Below are 19802 nucleotides of genomic sequence, written 5' to 3' on the forward strand. Positions count from 1 at the left end.
GGTGAACTGCGCGGGAAATGAGCAGTATTGCAGAGGATAAAGAAAATATCCAGGAGCCTCTGAATAAGAAAATCTGCACGATGCCGATCGATTCTGTTGTTTTAAAATTCGCAAAACTCTCTAAAAATGCTTTCTCTCCAACAAGGGGTTCAAAATTGGCAGCTGGATATGACTTGTACAGGTGAACACTAACATTTTATTTATACTTTACTTAACCACAGTCAGTACTCAAGGAAACAAATAATGGAAGCAGCCAGGAGATACATGTACAACCTCTGCAACCATCCTCACAACCTCAGGGGTCCGAAGTCAACATGTTGGCCGTTGGACCCCTGACAAATTTCATATGATATATTTGGGCTTGCTTCTCTCACTGAGCATGCTCAGAAGCACCAATAAAATTGAAGTAGACAGATAAATAGAAAGGAATCAGTTGACAACTAAAATGCACATGTTATGCATTGTTTATTACCAAAAGATTTAATGTGATTGGTTGAAAGATATTAAGAAAAACTATCGAGATTTGTAATTTCCCAAAAGACGTCACTGCAGTCAGCCCTCAAGATATCCAATGAAATTTGTCAGGGGTCCAACGGCAACTTGTTGACTCAGGACCCCTGACATTGTGAGGATGCCTCTGCAACTCGCATCCTTGATTTTTAATACCCTGCACTTGAGGAAAATTGCACAATCTGTCGTACACAGGTCTGGTACAATCACTAGATTTAGCTACATAGCTTGAATACCTTCAGTGAATACAATTCAAGAAAAAATCACTCTTGAAGATGTGTCTCTTTAGCAATTTTTTCTACCCATTGGTAAAAGGTCCGGTACCGGTTCAATTGGGAAAAATAGCATCGAAGTAGAAAAAAGGAGAATTTTTTGTCATTTAAACAAATGAAATGTATTTGGCATTCATTCCAACCTCATTACCTATTACTCCGTGCTTTAAAGAATAAACAACAAGTATTTATTGTTTTTCATATCAATGCCCCTTGTTTTCACTGTTCATGCTTTCAATTTGTCAAAATGTATGACACTACGCTGTGTACACCACAGGTCCCGCCATATACAACTTATCTCTACTTTTGATTTAAGTGGAAGTGAAAATTAGTCAACTTTTACAATGTTTCACTAAAAAGAAATACAATGTTATCATAGTCTGTTGCTTGGCAGCTGAATTGGGAATTTTTAGTCTCGGAATTGGAAAAATTAACGTTTTTTGGCATTGGGAATGGTACTGTTTGTCGGAACATGTACCAGTTATATGAGGGAAAAAACGCTGCTCTTTCAGCGCAATTGCAGTTTGGGGCTATGCACAACAGTCTATTTCTAACCAAACAGTTACTTCTTGATTGAAATAACAAAGAAGACCAGTTCTGATTAGCATAATGATTGGTAATAATTCAGCACAATATGAAGTAATCATACTTATCTTTGCCTCATCACACACAATGTGGTATACAGTTAAACAATGGAATACATCTTTTGCTTAAAAGTGTTCAAAAGCAGCAATGTTTTAAACTATCTTTGCTCAAAGTTGCTATTTTAAAACTCCCTAGTATAAATAGTAGTAGTCACATACTTGCGATTTTTTGTCAGTTTAGATAAGCAAATCTTTAAAAACTTGAATTAAATAGCTATATAAAGCTACTTGAGGCATTTGTACAGTGGTCAGTATTAACCATTAGTTATCAATATGATGGTAACGATGTTAACATTATTCGTGTAATTACTCAGCTATGTTAAGGAAGGCCTGAGTTCACATCTGTGATGCACCGTATGTGAGTTTCATTGTGACGTCATTGAAAATTTAACAAGCGACAAAAATCTATTTAACCACATGATAATGCGTAAATAACATCTTGCATTCATTTATTTTATCAATTATTTAAAAAAGCATGTAAAATCACAACATCTGATAACTATACTGCCGAGTTATTAGAAGCAAATCTTGCTTCATAAATGACGTCACTAGCCTTGACTTGACGCAGTACAAGTGATCAAGAGGCGTGGATCCATTGGTTTAATAATTACAAAAATGCTTAAATAAATATTAAACCATTGCTAATGTTTAAATCTAATCAATAAAATTAAAAGGAAATGATTTCTTTAAAACAATAATGTAGATTATTAATATATCCAGGTGCTATGGAGCTGCACAAAGACAAAGTATGTCAAGAATATCGCTAACACGATGAGTGTATACCTGATTAAGCTCAAAAGTGCAAGGGCATAGACTAGACTGTTTGAGCTGAAATATGGAATATCAATTGCTTATTTCTTGTATATTTTGAAAAGTGCTGGGAGCTGATTCTGATCGGCATAACATTATTTTTATTAATGACAGAATTTAAGCGAAGTGGAAATTCTGGGCTATTAAACGCATGTTCGGCAAAATTACGAGTATTTCCGAAACAGCTCAAACTAGCTCCCAGCACTTTTCGGGAAGCCGATGTTAATCTTTTTTAATATGTATCAATTTTTTTCTCTAAAAACATGGGTATGCGCTTGCACTAGCCCCATTTTCTACATTCAGTTGAACAATTCTATTTTTATACAAGTCACGTGACACACAGCTGATACATGCGATGTAACTGGTACTGAGTAAGCCACAAACCTATCCATTATGGATATCTATATTACCTGTCCTACATTTTTTACAGTTACTTTGTTACAAAGATTTTTAAAAATAATACGTATTAAGCATGTACGTAAGATCGCATTTTCCATTTCCTTCCTTAACATAGCCGAGTAAAGTGATTTTTTTCAAAAAAGTGATGTCATTTTTTTCCAGTGCTTATGACTATGTTATTCCTGCAAAAGGGAAAGTGATTGCAAAAACAGATATCCAGATAGCCCTACCTGATGGCTGCTACGGGAGAGTTGGTATGAGAAAATAAATCTGAGGTTATGTTGATATATACAGATTTAGTTTTTATAAACTTTAAATTTGAACCAAAGAAATTTGTGGCTGAACATAAATGCTACAGAAATAAAGTTAACCTTTCGAAATGCAATTTTCAAAAATATGAATTGTATATCTATTTGTAAAACTTAATTTGTATCTTTTTCAGCTCCACGATCAGGACTGGCAGCAAAACACTTCATAGATGTGGGAGGTATGATGAATTAAATCTATCTAAATCAAAATGTGGTACACTTAAATCAGAACACTTTTAAAGATCTGAAAAGCAGATCTCATTGTAAATCAGAGATCTGTAATTAATGTAACATACACATCAACTCCATTTCATCAGGGAGTTCATGTTCAAAAAGTCCAATTATTAAAGACTTATGTTTGTAACATAATCCCATGATAAGCATTTAGTATTTATACTTTCTCTTTCTTTGAACAGCTGGCGTGATAGACCAGGATTACAGAGGAAATGTAGGAGTGGTTATGTTCAACTTTGCTGATCAAGACTTTGAAGGTACAACATAGGATGTCATTTTACTTTAGAAATGAGGAGACGTTTAAGTTGTCTGATTTGTAACTAGCAGTACCTGTGATCTGTTGTAAATGAAGGCAATTTTACTCTATGCAACATCCCAAACAGAGATAAAGCCAAGGGTTTCTTATGTGTAGATAGTAATTGTTATCAATTTTAACATTTTTAGCATCTAAAAAGCAGGTAATTTTCCCGATTTTTGCTTTAAAATTCCCAAACAATGAAAAAAAATCAAAGCAGGATAACCTTATTGCATAAAAATGTCCCTAACATTCCAATTTTTAATCCAAAGTTGTAAAGTTAACCTAATTTTTTTGGCCTCTGCTTATTTAAAGCAATATGAGCTGCAACTTTGACGTCAGAAATTTTTGTTGCAGTATTATAATTAATTATTTCAATGACAGAAAAAAGAGTGTTTATAAACTTCTGTTGTTTATATTTGCAATGGAAGAACTAATTTTAAGCTTTGATTGAAGCAAAATTACATTATTGTCATCCTGTAAAATATTGATTTCTTATATAATACTATACATTCCATTGTGCAGAAATCTTTCTTATGAAACAATTTAATACTTTATTTTAGTCTAATTGATCATAAAGGTTTAAGTAACATACAGATTTATCATAACAGCACATTTTAACAACAAAATAAAATTCTCATAAATGCAGCTCATATTGCTTTAAATGAGGCAAGTCTTGACCAATTGAAAGTAGAAGGAATCCAATTATACCTTACTAAATTATTTTGGATTTTTCCTTCTTTCAATTCTGTTAATCCTTCTGCTTTTGGCATAATTCTTTTGCTTTTTATTACTAAATTACATCATTACACCATTAAATTCAATTTTACACTTTTAAAATGCCTTGCTTAAAAATGTGTTATTTATAGGTTTAAGAACAACCATGTAATATGCATAGACACAGGGCTCGACATTAACTTTTTTCCCTACTTGTTTATTCGGACAAGTGACCAAGACATTTACTTGTCCGAACTTCAACTTTAATTGTCCGAAAATTTTTCAATAAAGATCTAATACTGTCAACTTGAAAACCAGTGTTTGAAACTCACTGTAAAGTTAGACAGACATGCAGGGCTGACTGCTAGTAAAAGTTGTCAGCCCTGCCAAAGATCTACTTGCCCGAGAAAAAAATTGTCTTTTATAAATTTGTTTTTTACGATAATGTGACTGGAGCCAGGTCACCATAACTTCAAACCAGAATCAATAGGCTGATGAATTTTTCCTATTGGCTTGTTACACTTTGCTACCGATACTATTGCTTGACATGAAAAAGATTTATCAAATACCGTATTTGGCTGAATATAATACGCACTTTTTTCCCAAAATAATTTTCTGTGAGAAAGGGGTGCGTATTTTACACCACAATGGGATTTTGATAGGTTTTTCTTTCATGTGAAACACGGCTATCATACACACATACCAAAGTATTACCTAGAGACTTGTGCAATTTCTCGCTGTTTATCGCCGTATTTAAAATTTCGCAAAGTTATTGTTTGAGTGTAGGCTTGATAAAAATGTTATATTTATAACCTTTTGCTAGTTAAATTAAATATAAAAGCAAGTTAAAATTAATTTGAGCTGCATGTTCATCGTCTCCGTGTAGACCGCCATTAACGATGTTATTTATAGATGTTGACACATTCCTTTGCCACGTGCTTCCGTAATCAAGGTACACATGTACCTAATCAGTCAGACACTCGCTCAAAAAAATAATGTCATTTTTTAATGAAATACAATAAAATCAAATTTATTTCAGGTTTTAAATAACTCAGTGAAAATTCATTTCAACATAAACAGTAAACACCCCTCTATACGTCCCAATGAATGGAAGCCAATGTTGTGAACACTTGCGCTTGTCACTTGATAATTACCCCTCAACACCCCTCCAGGCAATTAAATTGTTTACCGACTCCAAAGCACTGTTTTTATAGTTAGAGCACTGATTATTTACTGCCCTTATTAATGGCTTTGATTATTTTCTTTGTTAAAAATCGGGGGTTGGTTTATGCTCTTTCGTATGTATAAGCGTGTGTTGATTACGACACATTAAACAGTTAAACGCTTGTTAAATGTAATTTTACTTTATCTTATATTGGCCTCATGTTTAAAAGACTGAGAGTTAAAAAAAGAAAATACGAAGTATGTTGAAACTTTAGTGTTATCATTTACTCGTGCTCTGTAGAAAATAAGATATCCACGGAGATTACCTCGATGTATGAAGACATATATCCCACCATTGTACATCATTTTTCACAGCTTTGGAGGTGTGTTGATAACTACACTTTACACTCTTGTTAAATTTTGATTTTATTTTTATAACATCAGCTATTTATTTAATTAATTAATTTCAAGTTCAAAAGAGGAAAATCGTAGTCTATGAATACTTTGATGTTGCAATATCGCTTGCCCTGTTAAATTTACATAATTTTCAACATGATTACCTTAAACTAAAAATAAATATGACAACTGTTAAACTTGCAACAATATCTCGTGCTTTGTTGAAGTAAAATTATTTCCACAAAGAATAGTTAGAATACAGCGACGTATAATTTCAAAATCACCATATGCTAAAAAATTTATAATAAACTCTGATAATACAGGTAACTCTTGATGGCTCGAACTTCGATCTCTCGAAGTTCTTGATCGCTCGAAGTGAGTCTCCGGTCCCGAATTTTTCCACTATATAACTAAGCAAATTTACTCTTGATTTCTCGAACTCTTGATCTCTCGAAACCCTTGATCCCTCGAAGTCAAAATGCAGTCCCGCTATGCATATTCTATTAGAATTTACCCTCGATACCTCGAAGTGGCTATGTGTATACAAGGTTATATAATTAGCACCTTTACCTGGACATTTAAATGGCCCCAGGCAGAAGACGCGGGTCTCGAGGAACAGGATGTTTATTCAGGTGACACTTATGCTGCAAGGTGATAATTGATTCATAATGAATCATATTTTGCCTATATGCTATTAAAATAATTATCTTCGACTGTCTTACGATAATTTAGAAACGTAGTGTCTTTGAAAAGTGGTAATTTATTAAAAGACAAAACACTAATTTGATTTTTATTTCGAGTCAGTGTCAAAGTTAAACGAAATATGAAAAAGCAGAAACGGCCTCAATGTCAATATGACGACTAGTATTGGACAAATACTTACAGAACTGCGTTCAATAATCATGTTTGGAATAGTCAGTGCTATGTACGACGCTGTAAAATGTGGTTTTCATGTAACGAATGCTTAGTATGATGTCCGTATTACAAAGAATAAATAAATATACATGATATGACGATATACATTTTTTGCTTTACTCAGTTTAATGAAATATTCATCTGAAATACGAAAAAATATTTGTTTTATAAAAACCACGTGTAAAAGGTTTGCACTGCATGAAAATCATTACATCCGGTAAGACTAATTTTAAAACCTGCAACAAACCCGGAAAATTCCGGACTCTTGAAAACTCGAACTCTTGATCTCTCGAAGTTTTTCCTTGGTCCCGCGGACTTCGAGGTTTCGAGAGTTACCTGTACTTTAATGCAACATTATCTCGTGCTTTGTTAAAATAAATAATTTCCTCCAGATTGCCGCGATATGGTAAGTCAAGATTAAGAAATAAAAACGCATTTGAATAAAATATCGTGTTCTGTAAATTTTCGGCACTTTATCTCCGCGCCGATTTTCATAGCAAATAACCGCGATTTTCAAAAGTTCAGAACACCGCTTGGTAAAATTTTCTGCTGCGTATAATACAACCGAACTGCGTTTTTTCCCTCAGTTTCAGACTCAAAAAGGGGGGTGCGTATTTTACACCAATGCGTATTATATTTGGCCAAATACGGTATATGAATTTTAATTATCGAAAATTTTAACATGACCATCCAGGCGTCAGTACATGCAAATTTGTTTGCCCACTACAAAATTTGTGCGTCTCGGGCGGTCGAGCGCACGGTTATTTCAAACACTGTTGAAAACTAAAATAAAGTCCATTACACATGACATGTGCTTGATTTATTAGTGATGTTATTGATAAATACAACAAACACATAAAACAAAATTTATCTAACAACAAGTTAACCTGTCAACATCAAACAGAATCCAAACTTTGTTAAGTTTGTAAGTTCCATGCCTTTTCAGTAGTATGCAATTAGTGAACTTCGATCCCGATCAAATGTGAATTGAAGTCCGGTTTTTATGTAGGGTTTCCATCTTGAAACTACCTATTAACTTTCAACAGTCATTCTTTTTATTATTTAGAGACTTCTTTACATTAAAATGCACTTGTCCAATCAGACAAGTGCCCAGCAATATTCACTTGTCCGTAATTTTTTTTCACTGGTACCGGGCATGCGGACAAGCGTTAATGTCGAGCCCTGAGACAAGATCTGTAAAACACTTTAATATACGTGTATATCAAGGGGGGCTATAGTTCTTTAAGGGAGAAAAACAGAAAATGATTAATTGTAAGTAGGACTGTGCTGAAAATGTGGAAGGTGAAACAGGAACAAAAACATCATATGCTCGTACATTAAATTATTAATAATGATTTGTGCAATTTATGCCACCCAAAGACTGAATTACTTGATATATGCAAACTATTGACCAAATACATCATTAAGACTTGAGTTACATATTTAAGACATTGAGATGTTAGGTTGCTGATGTTTTACAAAACAGAGAATTTTTGTCAGTAAATAATTTGAAAATAATTTTTATGTCCTTTATAACGTGATGTAAAACAGATTTGGTTTAGATTATATAGAAACATGAGACATCAAAATAGGAAAATACAAAGAATTACACCATTGTATCTGAAATTTTACCATAATGAGGATTTAGAATACACCTCTGCAATGAAAAGTGTAGACAGGTCTGTACTTTTCTCGTCATATATGTTTTTCCCAATTTCAAGCAAATGTCGCTATTGTTTCCCATATTGGAAAGGCTTACTAGGCTCTTGATGTCAAGACATAAAAAAAGAAATACAGTAAAACCAATTATTTTGTGCATGAACTACTTAGTTTTTAGCTCACCTGAGCTGAAAGCTCAAGTGAGCATTTCTGATCACCCGATGTCCATCCGTCTGTCTGTCCATCCATCTGTAAACTTTTCACATTTTCAACTTCTTCTCAAGAACCATTGGGCCAATTTTAACCAAACTCGATACAAAGCATCCTTAGGTGTAGGGGAGTTTAAATTGTTAAATTAAAGGGCCAAGTCCCATTCAAAGGGCAGATAATCAAGAAAAGACAAAAATTGGGTGGGGTCATTAAAAAATCTTCCTCTCAAGAACCACTGGGCCAGAAAAGCTGAAACTTATGGAAGCATCCTGGGGTAGTATAGATTCTAATTTGTTCAAATCATGACCCCCGGGGGTAGGGCGGGGCAACAATAGGGAGTGTTGCATTGAAATGTGCAGAAATTTTTTTTTTAAAATCTTCTTCTCAAGAACCACTGAGCCAGAAAGGCTGAAACTAATGTGGAAGCATGCTGGGGTAGTGTAGATTCTAAATTGTTCAAATCATGACCCTAGGATGTAAGAGGGGCCACAATAGGGAATCCAAGTTTTGCATTGAAATATGCAGAAAAAAATCTTCTTCTCAAGAACCACTGGGCCAGACAGGCTGAAACTTATGTGGAAGCATCCTGGGGTAGTGTAGATTCTAAATTCTTCAAATCATGACCCCCGGGTTTAGGGCGGGACCACAATAGGGAATCCAAGTTTTACATTGAAATATGTAGTAAAAATCTTTAAAAATCTTCTCAAGAACCACTGGGCCAGAAAAGCTGAAACTTATTCTAAATTGTTTAAATCATGATCCCCCGGGGGTAGGGCAGGGACACAATAGGGAATCCAAGTTTTACATTGAAATGTGCAGAAAAAATCTTCCTCTCAAGAACCACTGGGCCAGAAAGGCTAAAACTTATGTGGAAGCATAATGGGATAGTGTAGATTCTAAATTGTTCAAATCATGACCCACCGGGGGTAGGGCAGGGCCACAGTAGGGAATCCAGGTTTTACATTGAAATATGCAGAAAAAATCTTCTTCTCAAGAACCACTGGGCCAGAAAGGCTAAAACTTATGTGGAAGCATCCTGGGGTAGTGTAGATTCTAATTGTTCAAATCATGACCCCTGGGGGTAGGGCAGGGCCACAGTAGGGAATCCAGGTTTTACATTGAAATATGCAGAAAAAATCTTCTCCTCAAGAACCACTGGGCCAGAAAGGCTAAAACTTATGTGGAAGCATCCTGGGGTAGTGTAGATTCTAATTGTTCAAATCATGACCCCTGGGGGTAGGGCAGGGCCACAGTAGGGAATCCAGGTTTTACATTGAAATATGCAGAAAAAATCTTCTTCTCAAGAACCACTGAGCCAGAAAGGCTAAAACTTATGTGGAAGCATCCTGGGGTAGTGTAAGTTCTAATTGTTCAAATCATGACCCCTGGGGTAGGGCGGGGCCACAATAAGTACTACAAGGGGGGAGGGGGTCATGTGAAAAACAGCAAGGCCAAAGTTACTCAGGTGAGCGTTGTGGCCCATGGGCCTCTTGTTTTTTTAGGTCATCTGAGTTTACTCTGGTGACCTATTGCTATCTGTTTTCGTCCGTCATCGTGTGTTAACATTTGAACATTTTCAGCTTCTTCTCTGGAACCACTGAACCAATTTCAACCAAATTTGGCATATAGCATCTATATGTAAAGGGGAGTAAAAATTGTGAAATTCATGACCCCTACACCCCTGGGGCCTGAGGGATGGGGCTAAAACCAGAAAAATTAATGCAATCTTTAAAAATCTTCTTCTTTACTCCTGTGCACCCAGCAGGCAAACTGTTGGCATGAATGTAATAAGCATTGAGCCATCTACCTAAATTGTGAAATTTATGGCCCCAGGGTCAGGGGTTCTGATGCTAGGGTGGGGCTCTGTTGAATATGTAGTGAAAATGCATTATTCTTAAAAAGTCTTCTCCTCTGCTCTTGGGTATTAAGGAAACAAACAATATGCTAGTTATGATGAGGAAAGGTGTCTCTTCTAAAATTGTGAATTTCATGGCCCCTGGGTCAGGGGTTCTGGTGTTAGGGCGGGGATCTAATGATAATTATATAGTGAAAATGCATTAATTATTAAAAAATCTTCTCCTCTGCTCCTGGGTATTGAGCCAATGATCTAAATACATAGTTATGATGAGAAAGTGTGCCTCTTCCAAAATTGTGAATTTCATGGCCCAGGGGTCAGGGGTTCTGGTGTAAGGGTGGGGGCTTTGTTGAATATATAGTGAGAAAGCATTATTTCTTTAAAAAAGCTTCTTCTGTGCTCTTGGATATTATGAAAACAAAATAAATGCATAGTTATGATGATGAAAGGTGCCTCTTCCAAAATTGTAAATTTCATGGCTCCAGGGTCAGGGGTTCTGGTGTTAGGGCAGGGTTCTGTTGAATATATAGTGAAAATGCATTATTTCTTTTAAAAATCTTCTCTGATCCAGGGCAAACAAACTGAATGCATATGGTTATGATGAGTAAGGGTGCCTATTCCTATATTGTGAATTTCATGGCCCCTGGTCAGGGGTTCTGGTTTTAGGGCGGGGCTCTAATGCTAACATAGTAAAAATGCAATAATTCTTTGACAATCTTCTTCTTTTCTCCTGGGTATTAAGCCGATGAACTAAGAGTATAGTTATGATATGTAAGGGTGCCTGTTCCAAAATTGTGAAATTCATGGCCCCTGGGTCAGGGGTTCTGGTGTAAGGGCAGGGCTCTGTTGAATATATGGTGAAAATGCATTATTTCTTTGAAAATCTTTTCCTTTGATCCTGGGTATTTAGCAAACAAACTGATGCATAGTTATGATAAGTAAAGTTGCCTCTTCCAAAATTATGAATTTCATGGCCCCTGGGTCAGGGGTTCTGGTGTTAGGGCGGGCTCTAATGATTTCATAGTAAAAATGCAATACCCGTAATTCTTTGAAAATCTTCTTCTATTCTCCTGGATATTAAGCTGATGAACTAAGAGTATAATATTATTATGATATGTAAGGATGACTCTTCAAAAATTGTGAATTTGATAGCTCCTGGGTCATGGTTCTGGTGTTAGGGCAGGGCTCTAATGATTACATAGTGAAAATGCATTAATTCTTTGACAATCCTCTGCTCTTTTTCAGGGTATTAAGTAAGCTTACTAAATGTAAAATTATGATGAGCAGGTGTGCCTCTTTCGAAATTATGAATTTCATGGCCTCTGGTTTAAAACATGAATCCAATTGAATTGTGGCGAAGTTGTTGCATGATACTCCAGTGACCTATAAGGCCCGTGGGCCTCTTGTATTACCAGATATTTAATTTCAGTCAAAACAACAGTGTTTGTTCAAATCAATTTGAATCAAACACAAGCATGATCGTGCATAATTAAAAGTAGGCACAAAGTTTGACATTAATTTATAAAAGTACTAGACCAGTTGGGCTACATTCCATAATTTTTACTAGCCCTTACCATAAAATCATTAGTCTGACCAAACTTGCAAATTTTCTTCTTATAATTGAGAATTTTAATGAGGTAACTTTTGAAACCATATTTAATAAAGACATCGTCTTTTGCAAATTTTACTTTTTTGACAGACTGTTCGATTGGTCCCAGCCAATCGAGTCGGGTTCATCGGGACATTCGAGTTGTATAAGCCTTAAAGATTCAACAAATTTTAGTAAAATAATTATTGTAAATATTGATAAACTGATTTAAAATTATACTATACAAGCATACATAACTATTTAATATACCATATTGATACTTTTTGTACTGAACATCAGTTGTTTTGACCGCGACTTGTCTATAACAGCAGTGGCTAAAAATAGTGATCGTGTCATGTGGTTATTTTTTTTTTTACACAGCGAAAACCGTTTTCAAGTGGACAAATAAAAAAAAAATTCTATAAAAGTTTTTAGATTATTTATTTGAAAGATTAAAATTCTGGTTTAATAGTTGTTTTTTCAACAGGACCATTCAGTCTAGTTCATGTACAATTTACATGACCGGACCACTCATTTACTAGACTGGCTTGGTTTAGTCTTGCTATAAGTAAGATTAAATCATTCTGCTTGATCTATGTTGTAGAATGCACCAAAAAAATTTTAATACTGTACAAGTTTTTGAACATTACATTTATTTACATATGCCTTTGTAGTTAAGAAAGGAGACAGAATGGCCCAGTTGATTTGTGAGAGAATTTACATCCCAGACCTGCAGGAATGTGAAGTATGTAAACCAGGAATTTTTGAAGTGGACGACAAATTCAAAGTTTTATTTTCCTAAGCATAAAAAAAAGGACCATCGATAATTTTCATCACATTAATAACACCTTTTGCTAAAAAACTGAACGGGATTCTTAAAAATAGATTTATCTTCAGTCCGCCATATTTCTCTTCAATTACCTTCACTTTTAGAGCCTCTATAGGAGCCCTTCACTTGGTCGCGATTCAGTGAAATATGCTTTTCAGTTTTAACCCATATGTCATTGGACCTACATAGCCATTGTAAAATACTCGGTATCAACAAAAGCAATTACTGTGTGCTTCTTCCAGAAGACAAAGTTACCACATGCACAAGACTTTGCAGTACACTTTGCAGTACAAACATTCACAAATAAACGTAAACTGCAATACAATGTAAACAAAGGTAATGTAAAATACCCAAGATTGCCACTTGTCGTCCATTTCATGCAAGTGTCTGTGGCAAGAAAGCAATCAGGTGTAACAAATGCAAAGTGTATACCCCAGTACAGATATTGGACTTTTACGAGAAGCACTGACTTTTACAGTCGATGGCTTACTTTGACATTTAAACCTGCCTTATGTACGGAGGCACGGAATTGATAATAGACAAGAAAACCTGAACAGTAGTTATAGGTATGGTGGTAGGGGCACTAACATGATTTACCGGTATGCAATCAATGCAAGAGATGATGAGAGGCAGAATTGCATACTTTAAATTACCTTATTTGTGAGGTTAGTACCTCCTTTCAATCTAATTTTTCTGAAAGAATGAAATAAGGAAGAAAAAAACATATCGGAAGAAAAACTAAGCAAGAATTGGTCAAAGTGGGAATGGAGGGGGTTGAGGGTAGGGTGGATGCCGATCCCTTCCTAGACAACGTAATATTTGCTTTGAAATGGTCCTTTATCATCGTTTAATTAACTCTTGAGCTTAATGTTTATATCGCAAAAGAGCTTCCGTGTAATGCCCTAGTGTAAAAGTAAGTTGTCGTTTGTAAAAGTCAACGCTTCTCGCAAAAGTCCATTTGCGATGGGAAAACTTCAATACGTTGTATGGTGAATGCCAAATTATAAGTCATGTTCAGCTTTAACATTTTATGATTGAAACAATTTAAATACAGACCTATTAAACAGAAAATGAAAGGGATAATTATGTAGAATTTTCATCATATCAAAAACAGAGTTTACATTATACATTTAAAATTTTATGTGAAATTTGCTACAAGTTACACATACATTTTATGTTTGCAATTTACATTTCATGTTTACAATTTACATTTTAGTTTACAATTTACATTTCATGTTTACAATTTACATTTCATGTTTACAATTTACATTTCATGTTTACAGAGGCTGGATGACACAGATCGGGGAGAAGGAGGATTTGGATCCACAGGGAAAAACTGAATCTGTTTGTTTTCCCAGAGATATGCAAACTCTTTGATTAGATTACAATATCTTAAGATCAGATCAGTGAATCAAAAGATGAGAAAGAGTTGGATAATTGTCATAGGACTGTTGGAATCTGTTTAAAAAGAAAACAATTAATATGACTGCAGTTTGAAAATTCTTGTAGCTTATGATGGCAGTGGAAAGATTGAATGTGACTTTGATGTGAAAATTTTATAAATTACATGTAGATGAGGCTTGTAAAACATTTTAAAAATGTAAGTGTATTTCGAGAGCTCTTTCTGTTTGAATTTATATGTGTATTCAGTACATATTTAGTTCGAAAACATTTTCTTGCATCTGGTTACCTTTTTGCATCAGATCTCAGGGTACAGAATCTTCTTGTTGCATTTTGTTGCTTTCTTTCTCAATGATACCACCTGATGTATTCATTTTGTAAATAAATATTTACATATACATGTACTTAGGTAGACTGATATTTTCATACTTTTTGTGTCGCATGCAGAGCAGATCACTACCTGGACTCTGTATTTCCATCTGTCCTCCATCTGTCACACCCTGTATCTTGAGAATTTAATGTAAAAGATACAGATGTGATATTTTGCACATTTATTGCTTGGCACTTTGGCTTTTGTAAACTACCATAGTTATCAAATTTGTGATATTTGAACTTGACCTTTGACCTACTCTTCAATAAAATTAAATTCGTTGCATTCCATACTTATCACGTGATCACATACTATATAAATCCTCACTCATTCATGTTCGATTATCGAGTCTCGCTATAACCTACGGGTAAACGTGATACACGAGTTCCACGAAATGAATGATGAACAGGGACAAGATCTGGATTTTGACGATAAAATTCTGCAAGAAGAACAAGATATTTCTACAGCAGATGCTGTTTCGTTATTTAATACATCACTTGCTAAAGCACTAGCACAACAGAAGGAAGATATTCTGGGAGAAATACTCAAAACTCAGTCTGCCGAACCAGAATCTCCGGGACTTTCTACTAGCGTGAGATATAACTTTAATGAAAAATCAGAATTGAAAGATTCAAATGCTTGTCAGCCAAAGAAGTTCGAGTTTAAACAAGAGGGAACAAAAATTCAATTTGTCTTTAATTCAGAAAGAATAATAACATTAAAGAATATAGAATCGCTCGTGCATACAGGCAAAACTCAAGAAATTGAAAAACTAATCAAGTCAGAGATAAACACGTTAAACCAAAGAAATAAGATTTTAAAGATTGTTGACAGACATGGTTGGGATACCGTACAAGAGTATCTTGACGATCCTCTCGCTGATAATAGTGAAGACGCTAATAAGCTACGAACAGCAGTTATACGAGCATCTCGAAAGAGGAACCAATACAAGCCGTACACAAGAGGATCCAACAGGAGTGGATTCAATGCACGTTCCTTTTTTCGTGGCTTCAGCCAAAGCTATTCACAACAGCGCAACGATAACTTCAGCCAAGGGGCATCCTTTTTTAAATATTTTAAATGTAAAATCATCTACATCAAATTTTATGGTATACGGTGAATTAGGTAGATACCCTATTTCAATTAATATTAAGGTAAGAATGATAAGTTTTTGGTGCACATTATCTTTTTTACAAGGTGATAAAATTAAATTATCATCAAATCTGCTAATTGTTTTGAAGAACTACAATAACCCATGGTGTAACTTTATCAAATCTATACTGAATGAATGTGGGCTCTTATATATCTGGCAAACTTGCCAACCAGTGAATGTATCTTGGCTGAAGAAAGTAGTTTTTAACACTCTGTATGGTCAGTTTAAACAGTCATGGTACAGTGAAATGCTTAATTCATCTAAAGGTTTTAATTACAGAATATATAAAACTTCATTTTGTTTAGAAAAGTATTTAGTATCTTTGCCTTGTAAGTACTGGAAATTACTATGTAGGTTTAGATGTTGTAATAATAAATTACCGATTGAAGTTGGGAGATGGCAAAATGTACCAAGAGAAAATAGAATTTGTAAGTTATGTTCAAAAAATGAAATTGGTGATGAATATCATTACTTATTTAATTGTAATGACCCATCTATTTTGAAATCAAGACTATCACTATTATCAAAAGTATTACTATCTATATCCAAATGTGTATAAGTTTGAACAACTTTTTAATACAAAAAATACAGTTAAGTTGATAAAACTGTGTAAATTTATAAAAATTATCTGTGAGAGAGTTGGCTCTCCTGGTTAGGTCATTGTTAGCTTTCTGACTTTGTACTTTTTCCGTTTCACGCATGCACATATATTTAACTATATTTGTAATCTGTCTCTACACTGTACTTAATGTCAGTTTATGAGAATAAATTCATTGTCATTGTCATTGCCAAGGAGCATCCCAGCAATTTAACGACGGACTCTGCTTCTATTGTAAAAGGCCCGGACACACAGCAAGAATCTGTTCGTTCAAGCCAGTTCTCCCTCGTGGAAAACAAGCAGCTGCCGCAAGCGCAGGTTCCAGTTCACAGCAGTCAAGTTGAACAAGTTGAGTATAATACACATGATAAGTTCGAATTTGCTAAAAGTGAAAATGTTATAAAAACAGATTGACCAATCATTCTGATTTTTGGGAGAAAAATTTAAACCCCTCAGAACTAGTGTTAAGCACAATTAAATATGGTTATGTAATACCTTTCATTCAAGAGCCTTCTTCCAAAATTTTAAAAAACAACAGATCTGCTTTTGATAATGCTGATTTTGTTGCAAAAGCTATAAATGAATTAGTTTGCAATGGATGTGTAATAGAAGTTACAGATATTCCATATGTTGTAAATCCGTTGATAGTTTCAGTCAGTGCATGAGACCAGAAAACAAAGATTAGTGCTAGATTTAAAACACGTAAACGAGTTTGTATTGAAACAGAAAATCAAATTCGAGGAGGTCAATGAAGCTAAACAGTAAAGGTTATTACATGATCAAGTTCGATTTGCGCTCCGGTTATCATCATATAAACATCCACCCTGATCATCGGGTTTTCATGGTTTAAAGACGGTATTCAAAAATATTACGTATTTACAGTTTTGCCGTTTGGTCTTTCTTCAGCTGGTCACATTTTTACAAAAATTGTACGGACTTTAGTAAACTACTGGAGGTCTCAAAGTTTCCCTATCATAGTGTATTTAGATGACGGCTGGGCATGCGCCCCACAAGAAAAATGTAATCACATTTCTAATTCTGTATTATTGACTCTTTTACAAGCCGGGTTTTGCCTAATTATGAAAAGTCAATGTTTTATCCTACACAAAAGTTAGACTGGCTAGGATTTACCTGGGATTTACAGAAAGGTGTCATACAGGTACCAAATAATAAGATTCAAAATATTCTACATAAGATAAAAGCTATTCTTTTACAGCAGAATACAACGGCAAGAAATTTAGCCTCAGTTTTAGGTGAGATCGATCATTTCACTCATTCCAGCGTTTGGTAACATGTGTCAGATGATGTTAAGACATTTATGCATGGCAGTTTGTCAGAGAATTACTTGGGATTTGCATTTTAAGATTCCATATAATGTTAGATCAGAATTAGAGTTTTGGTTAAAGAACTGTGAGTTATTACCAAATATGGTTGTTAGTCCCATCAATAAAACACCAGAGCGAATAATTTTTTCTGATGCAAGCGCAGGCTTCATACAAGGGGACATTTTGGAGATTGTACACAACATGTTTTCAGAGAAGGAATGTAAGAAAAGTTCCACATGGAGAGAATTGAAATCAATACAGTTTATTTTAGAAAGTTTAAAAAATCATTTAACAGGCAAACTTGTTAAAATTTACAGTGATAATCAAAATGCCATTCACATTTCTCAAGTAGGTAGCAGGAAGCATGATCTACACGAATTAGCTGTAAATATATCTATGAAATTTGCATAAAAAATTGTATTGCATTAGAAATGGAGTGGAAACGTTCAAGCAGTAAAATTTTTGATTATGATGACTGGTCTATCTCTGAAAATATTTTTCAATTGTGCGATAAAAAATGGGGTCCATTTACAATCGACAGATTTGCTGACAATAAAAATAAAGTCAAGAGATTCAATTCAGGATTTTGGGTTCCAGATACCTATGGTGTACATTTGTAGATGCTTTTGCTTTTGACTGGTCATGTGAAAACAATTGGTTAGTACCACCTATCGGATTAGTATCTAGAGTTTTAAATTATAAGTAGTTTATTGTGTCATATACAGCATATCTTTGACATTTTAGAGCTTAAGTCTATACTATTTAGCATGTGCACTGTTTCCATAAACCATTGTAAAAAACCATTACAGTTCACTTGACCTTTGACCTACTTTGCAAAAATACTCCGGACGGTAGATTTAACAGCTGTTTAACTTCTGTCTTTTTGATTTTGAGAGGCCGTTTTTGATAATTAGCATGTATAGCATTGACACTGTGTTTTGAATTGGCATACTATACAATAACCACACAAACTGAAATTAGAATATTCTCAAAATATCGGGATTGGATCGAATACCAAAATGATCATTGTAGACTGAAGAAAGAATGGCATCTCTCTCTGGATTAAACATATATATATATATAATTATATATATATATATAAAATGCTATCTACTTAAATATTAGACCTGCTCCCGTATTCCCTACACTAATGAGCAACTTTAATTAGATTGTATAAAATGAAATAATTATTTCTCAAATTTCAATTTCATTTTTAATCACTTTTGCTTTGAGGGTTGGGTACTGATATTTCTATCTGTCAGATTTTTTATGATAAATGGGTTTTTTTTTCCATGCTATTTGTGTTTTTTTTCTCTCTGTTATAACGCTATAGTAGCAAATAAATAGGTGATATCCGTTTGATTTTTTTTTATCTTTAATGATGCTGTAAAGCAGATGCGTTACTTGGAACACTAGTTTTTTAGCTCACCTGAGGTGAAAGCTCAAGTAAGCTTTTCTGATCACATTTTGTCTGTAGCCCGTCTGTCTAGCTGTCCGTCCATCTGTAAACTTTTCACATTTTCGACTTCTTCTCCAGAACCACTAGGCCAATTTCAACCAAATTTGCCACAAAGCATCCTTGGGTAAAGGAGGTTCAAGTCTGTACAAATGAAGGGCCACGCCCTCTTCCAAGGGGAGATAATTGAGAATTGGTGAAAATTTGGTGTCATCATTTAAAAATCTTTTTCTCAAGAACCATTGGGCCAGAAAAGTTGAAACTTATGTGAAACCTTCATTACATAGTGTAGATTCAAATTTCTTCAAATTATGACCCCCGGATGTAGGTTAGTGCCACAATGGGGGATCAAAGTTTTTCATAGGAATATATAGGAAGAATCTTTAAAAGTCTTCTTCTAAAGAACAACAAAGCCACAATTAGTCATATTGATATGGAATCATCCTCAGGTACTGTAGATTCAAGTTTGTCCAAATCATGACCCCAGGGGTAGGATGGGGCCACAATGGGGGATAAAAGTTTTACCTAGCAATATATAGAAAAAATTCTTTAAAAATCTTCTTCTAAAGAACAACAAAGCCACAATAAGTCATATTGATTTGGAATCATCCTCAGCTAGTGTAGATTCAAGTTTGTTCAAATCATGACTCCTGTGAGTAGGGTGGGGCCGCAATGGGGGATCAAAGTTTTACAT

At 34.6% G+C, this 19802-nt stretch overlaps 1 protein-coding gene across 1 annotated transcript; it reads left to right on the top strand.

Annotated features, from left to right (window-relative positions):
- LOC133203766 (deoxyuridine 5'-triphosphate nucleotidohydrolase-like) lies at nt 1–14604 on the top strand. Its single transcript, XM_061339553.1, has 6 exons — nt 1–181; nt 2798–2889; nt 3078–3122; nt 3360–3434; nt 12651–12721; nt 14089–14604. The coding sequence occupies exons 1-6, from the start codon at nt 18–20 to the stop codon at nt 14143–14145; spliced, it is 504 nt and encodes a 167-aa protein (XP_061195537.1). The 5' UTR covers nt 1–17; the 3' UTR covers nt 14146–14604.
- Nucleotides 14605–19802: the final 5198 nt, after the last annotated feature.

The sequence above is a fragment of the Saccostrea echinata genome, unplaced genomic scaffold (assembly GCF_033153115.1).
Source record: "Saccostrea echinata isolate AGI-Se365-2 ecotype Australia unplaced genomic scaffold, CSIRO_AGI_Sech_v1 ptg000051l, whole genome shotgun sequence".
NCBI classification, from domain to species: domain Eukaryota; kingdom Metazoa; phylum Mollusca; class Bivalvia; order Ostreida; family Ostreidae; genus Saccostrea; species Saccostrea echinata.

Excerpts from the sequence above, each read along its gene's own strand:
- LOC133203766 (XM_061339553.1), top strand. The coding sequence starts at position 18 with ATGAGCAGTATTGCAGAGGATAAAGAAAATATCCAGGAGCCTCTGAAT. Across the intron at positions 182-2,797 it reads GCTGGATATGACTTGTACAG|TGCTTATGACTATGTTATTC; the intron begins GTGAACACTAAC and ends ATTTTTTTCCAG. Across the intron at positions 3,435-12,650 it reads TGCTGATCAAGACTTTGAAG|TTAAGAAAGGAGACAGAATG; the intron begins GTACAACATAGG and ends ATGCCTTTGTAG.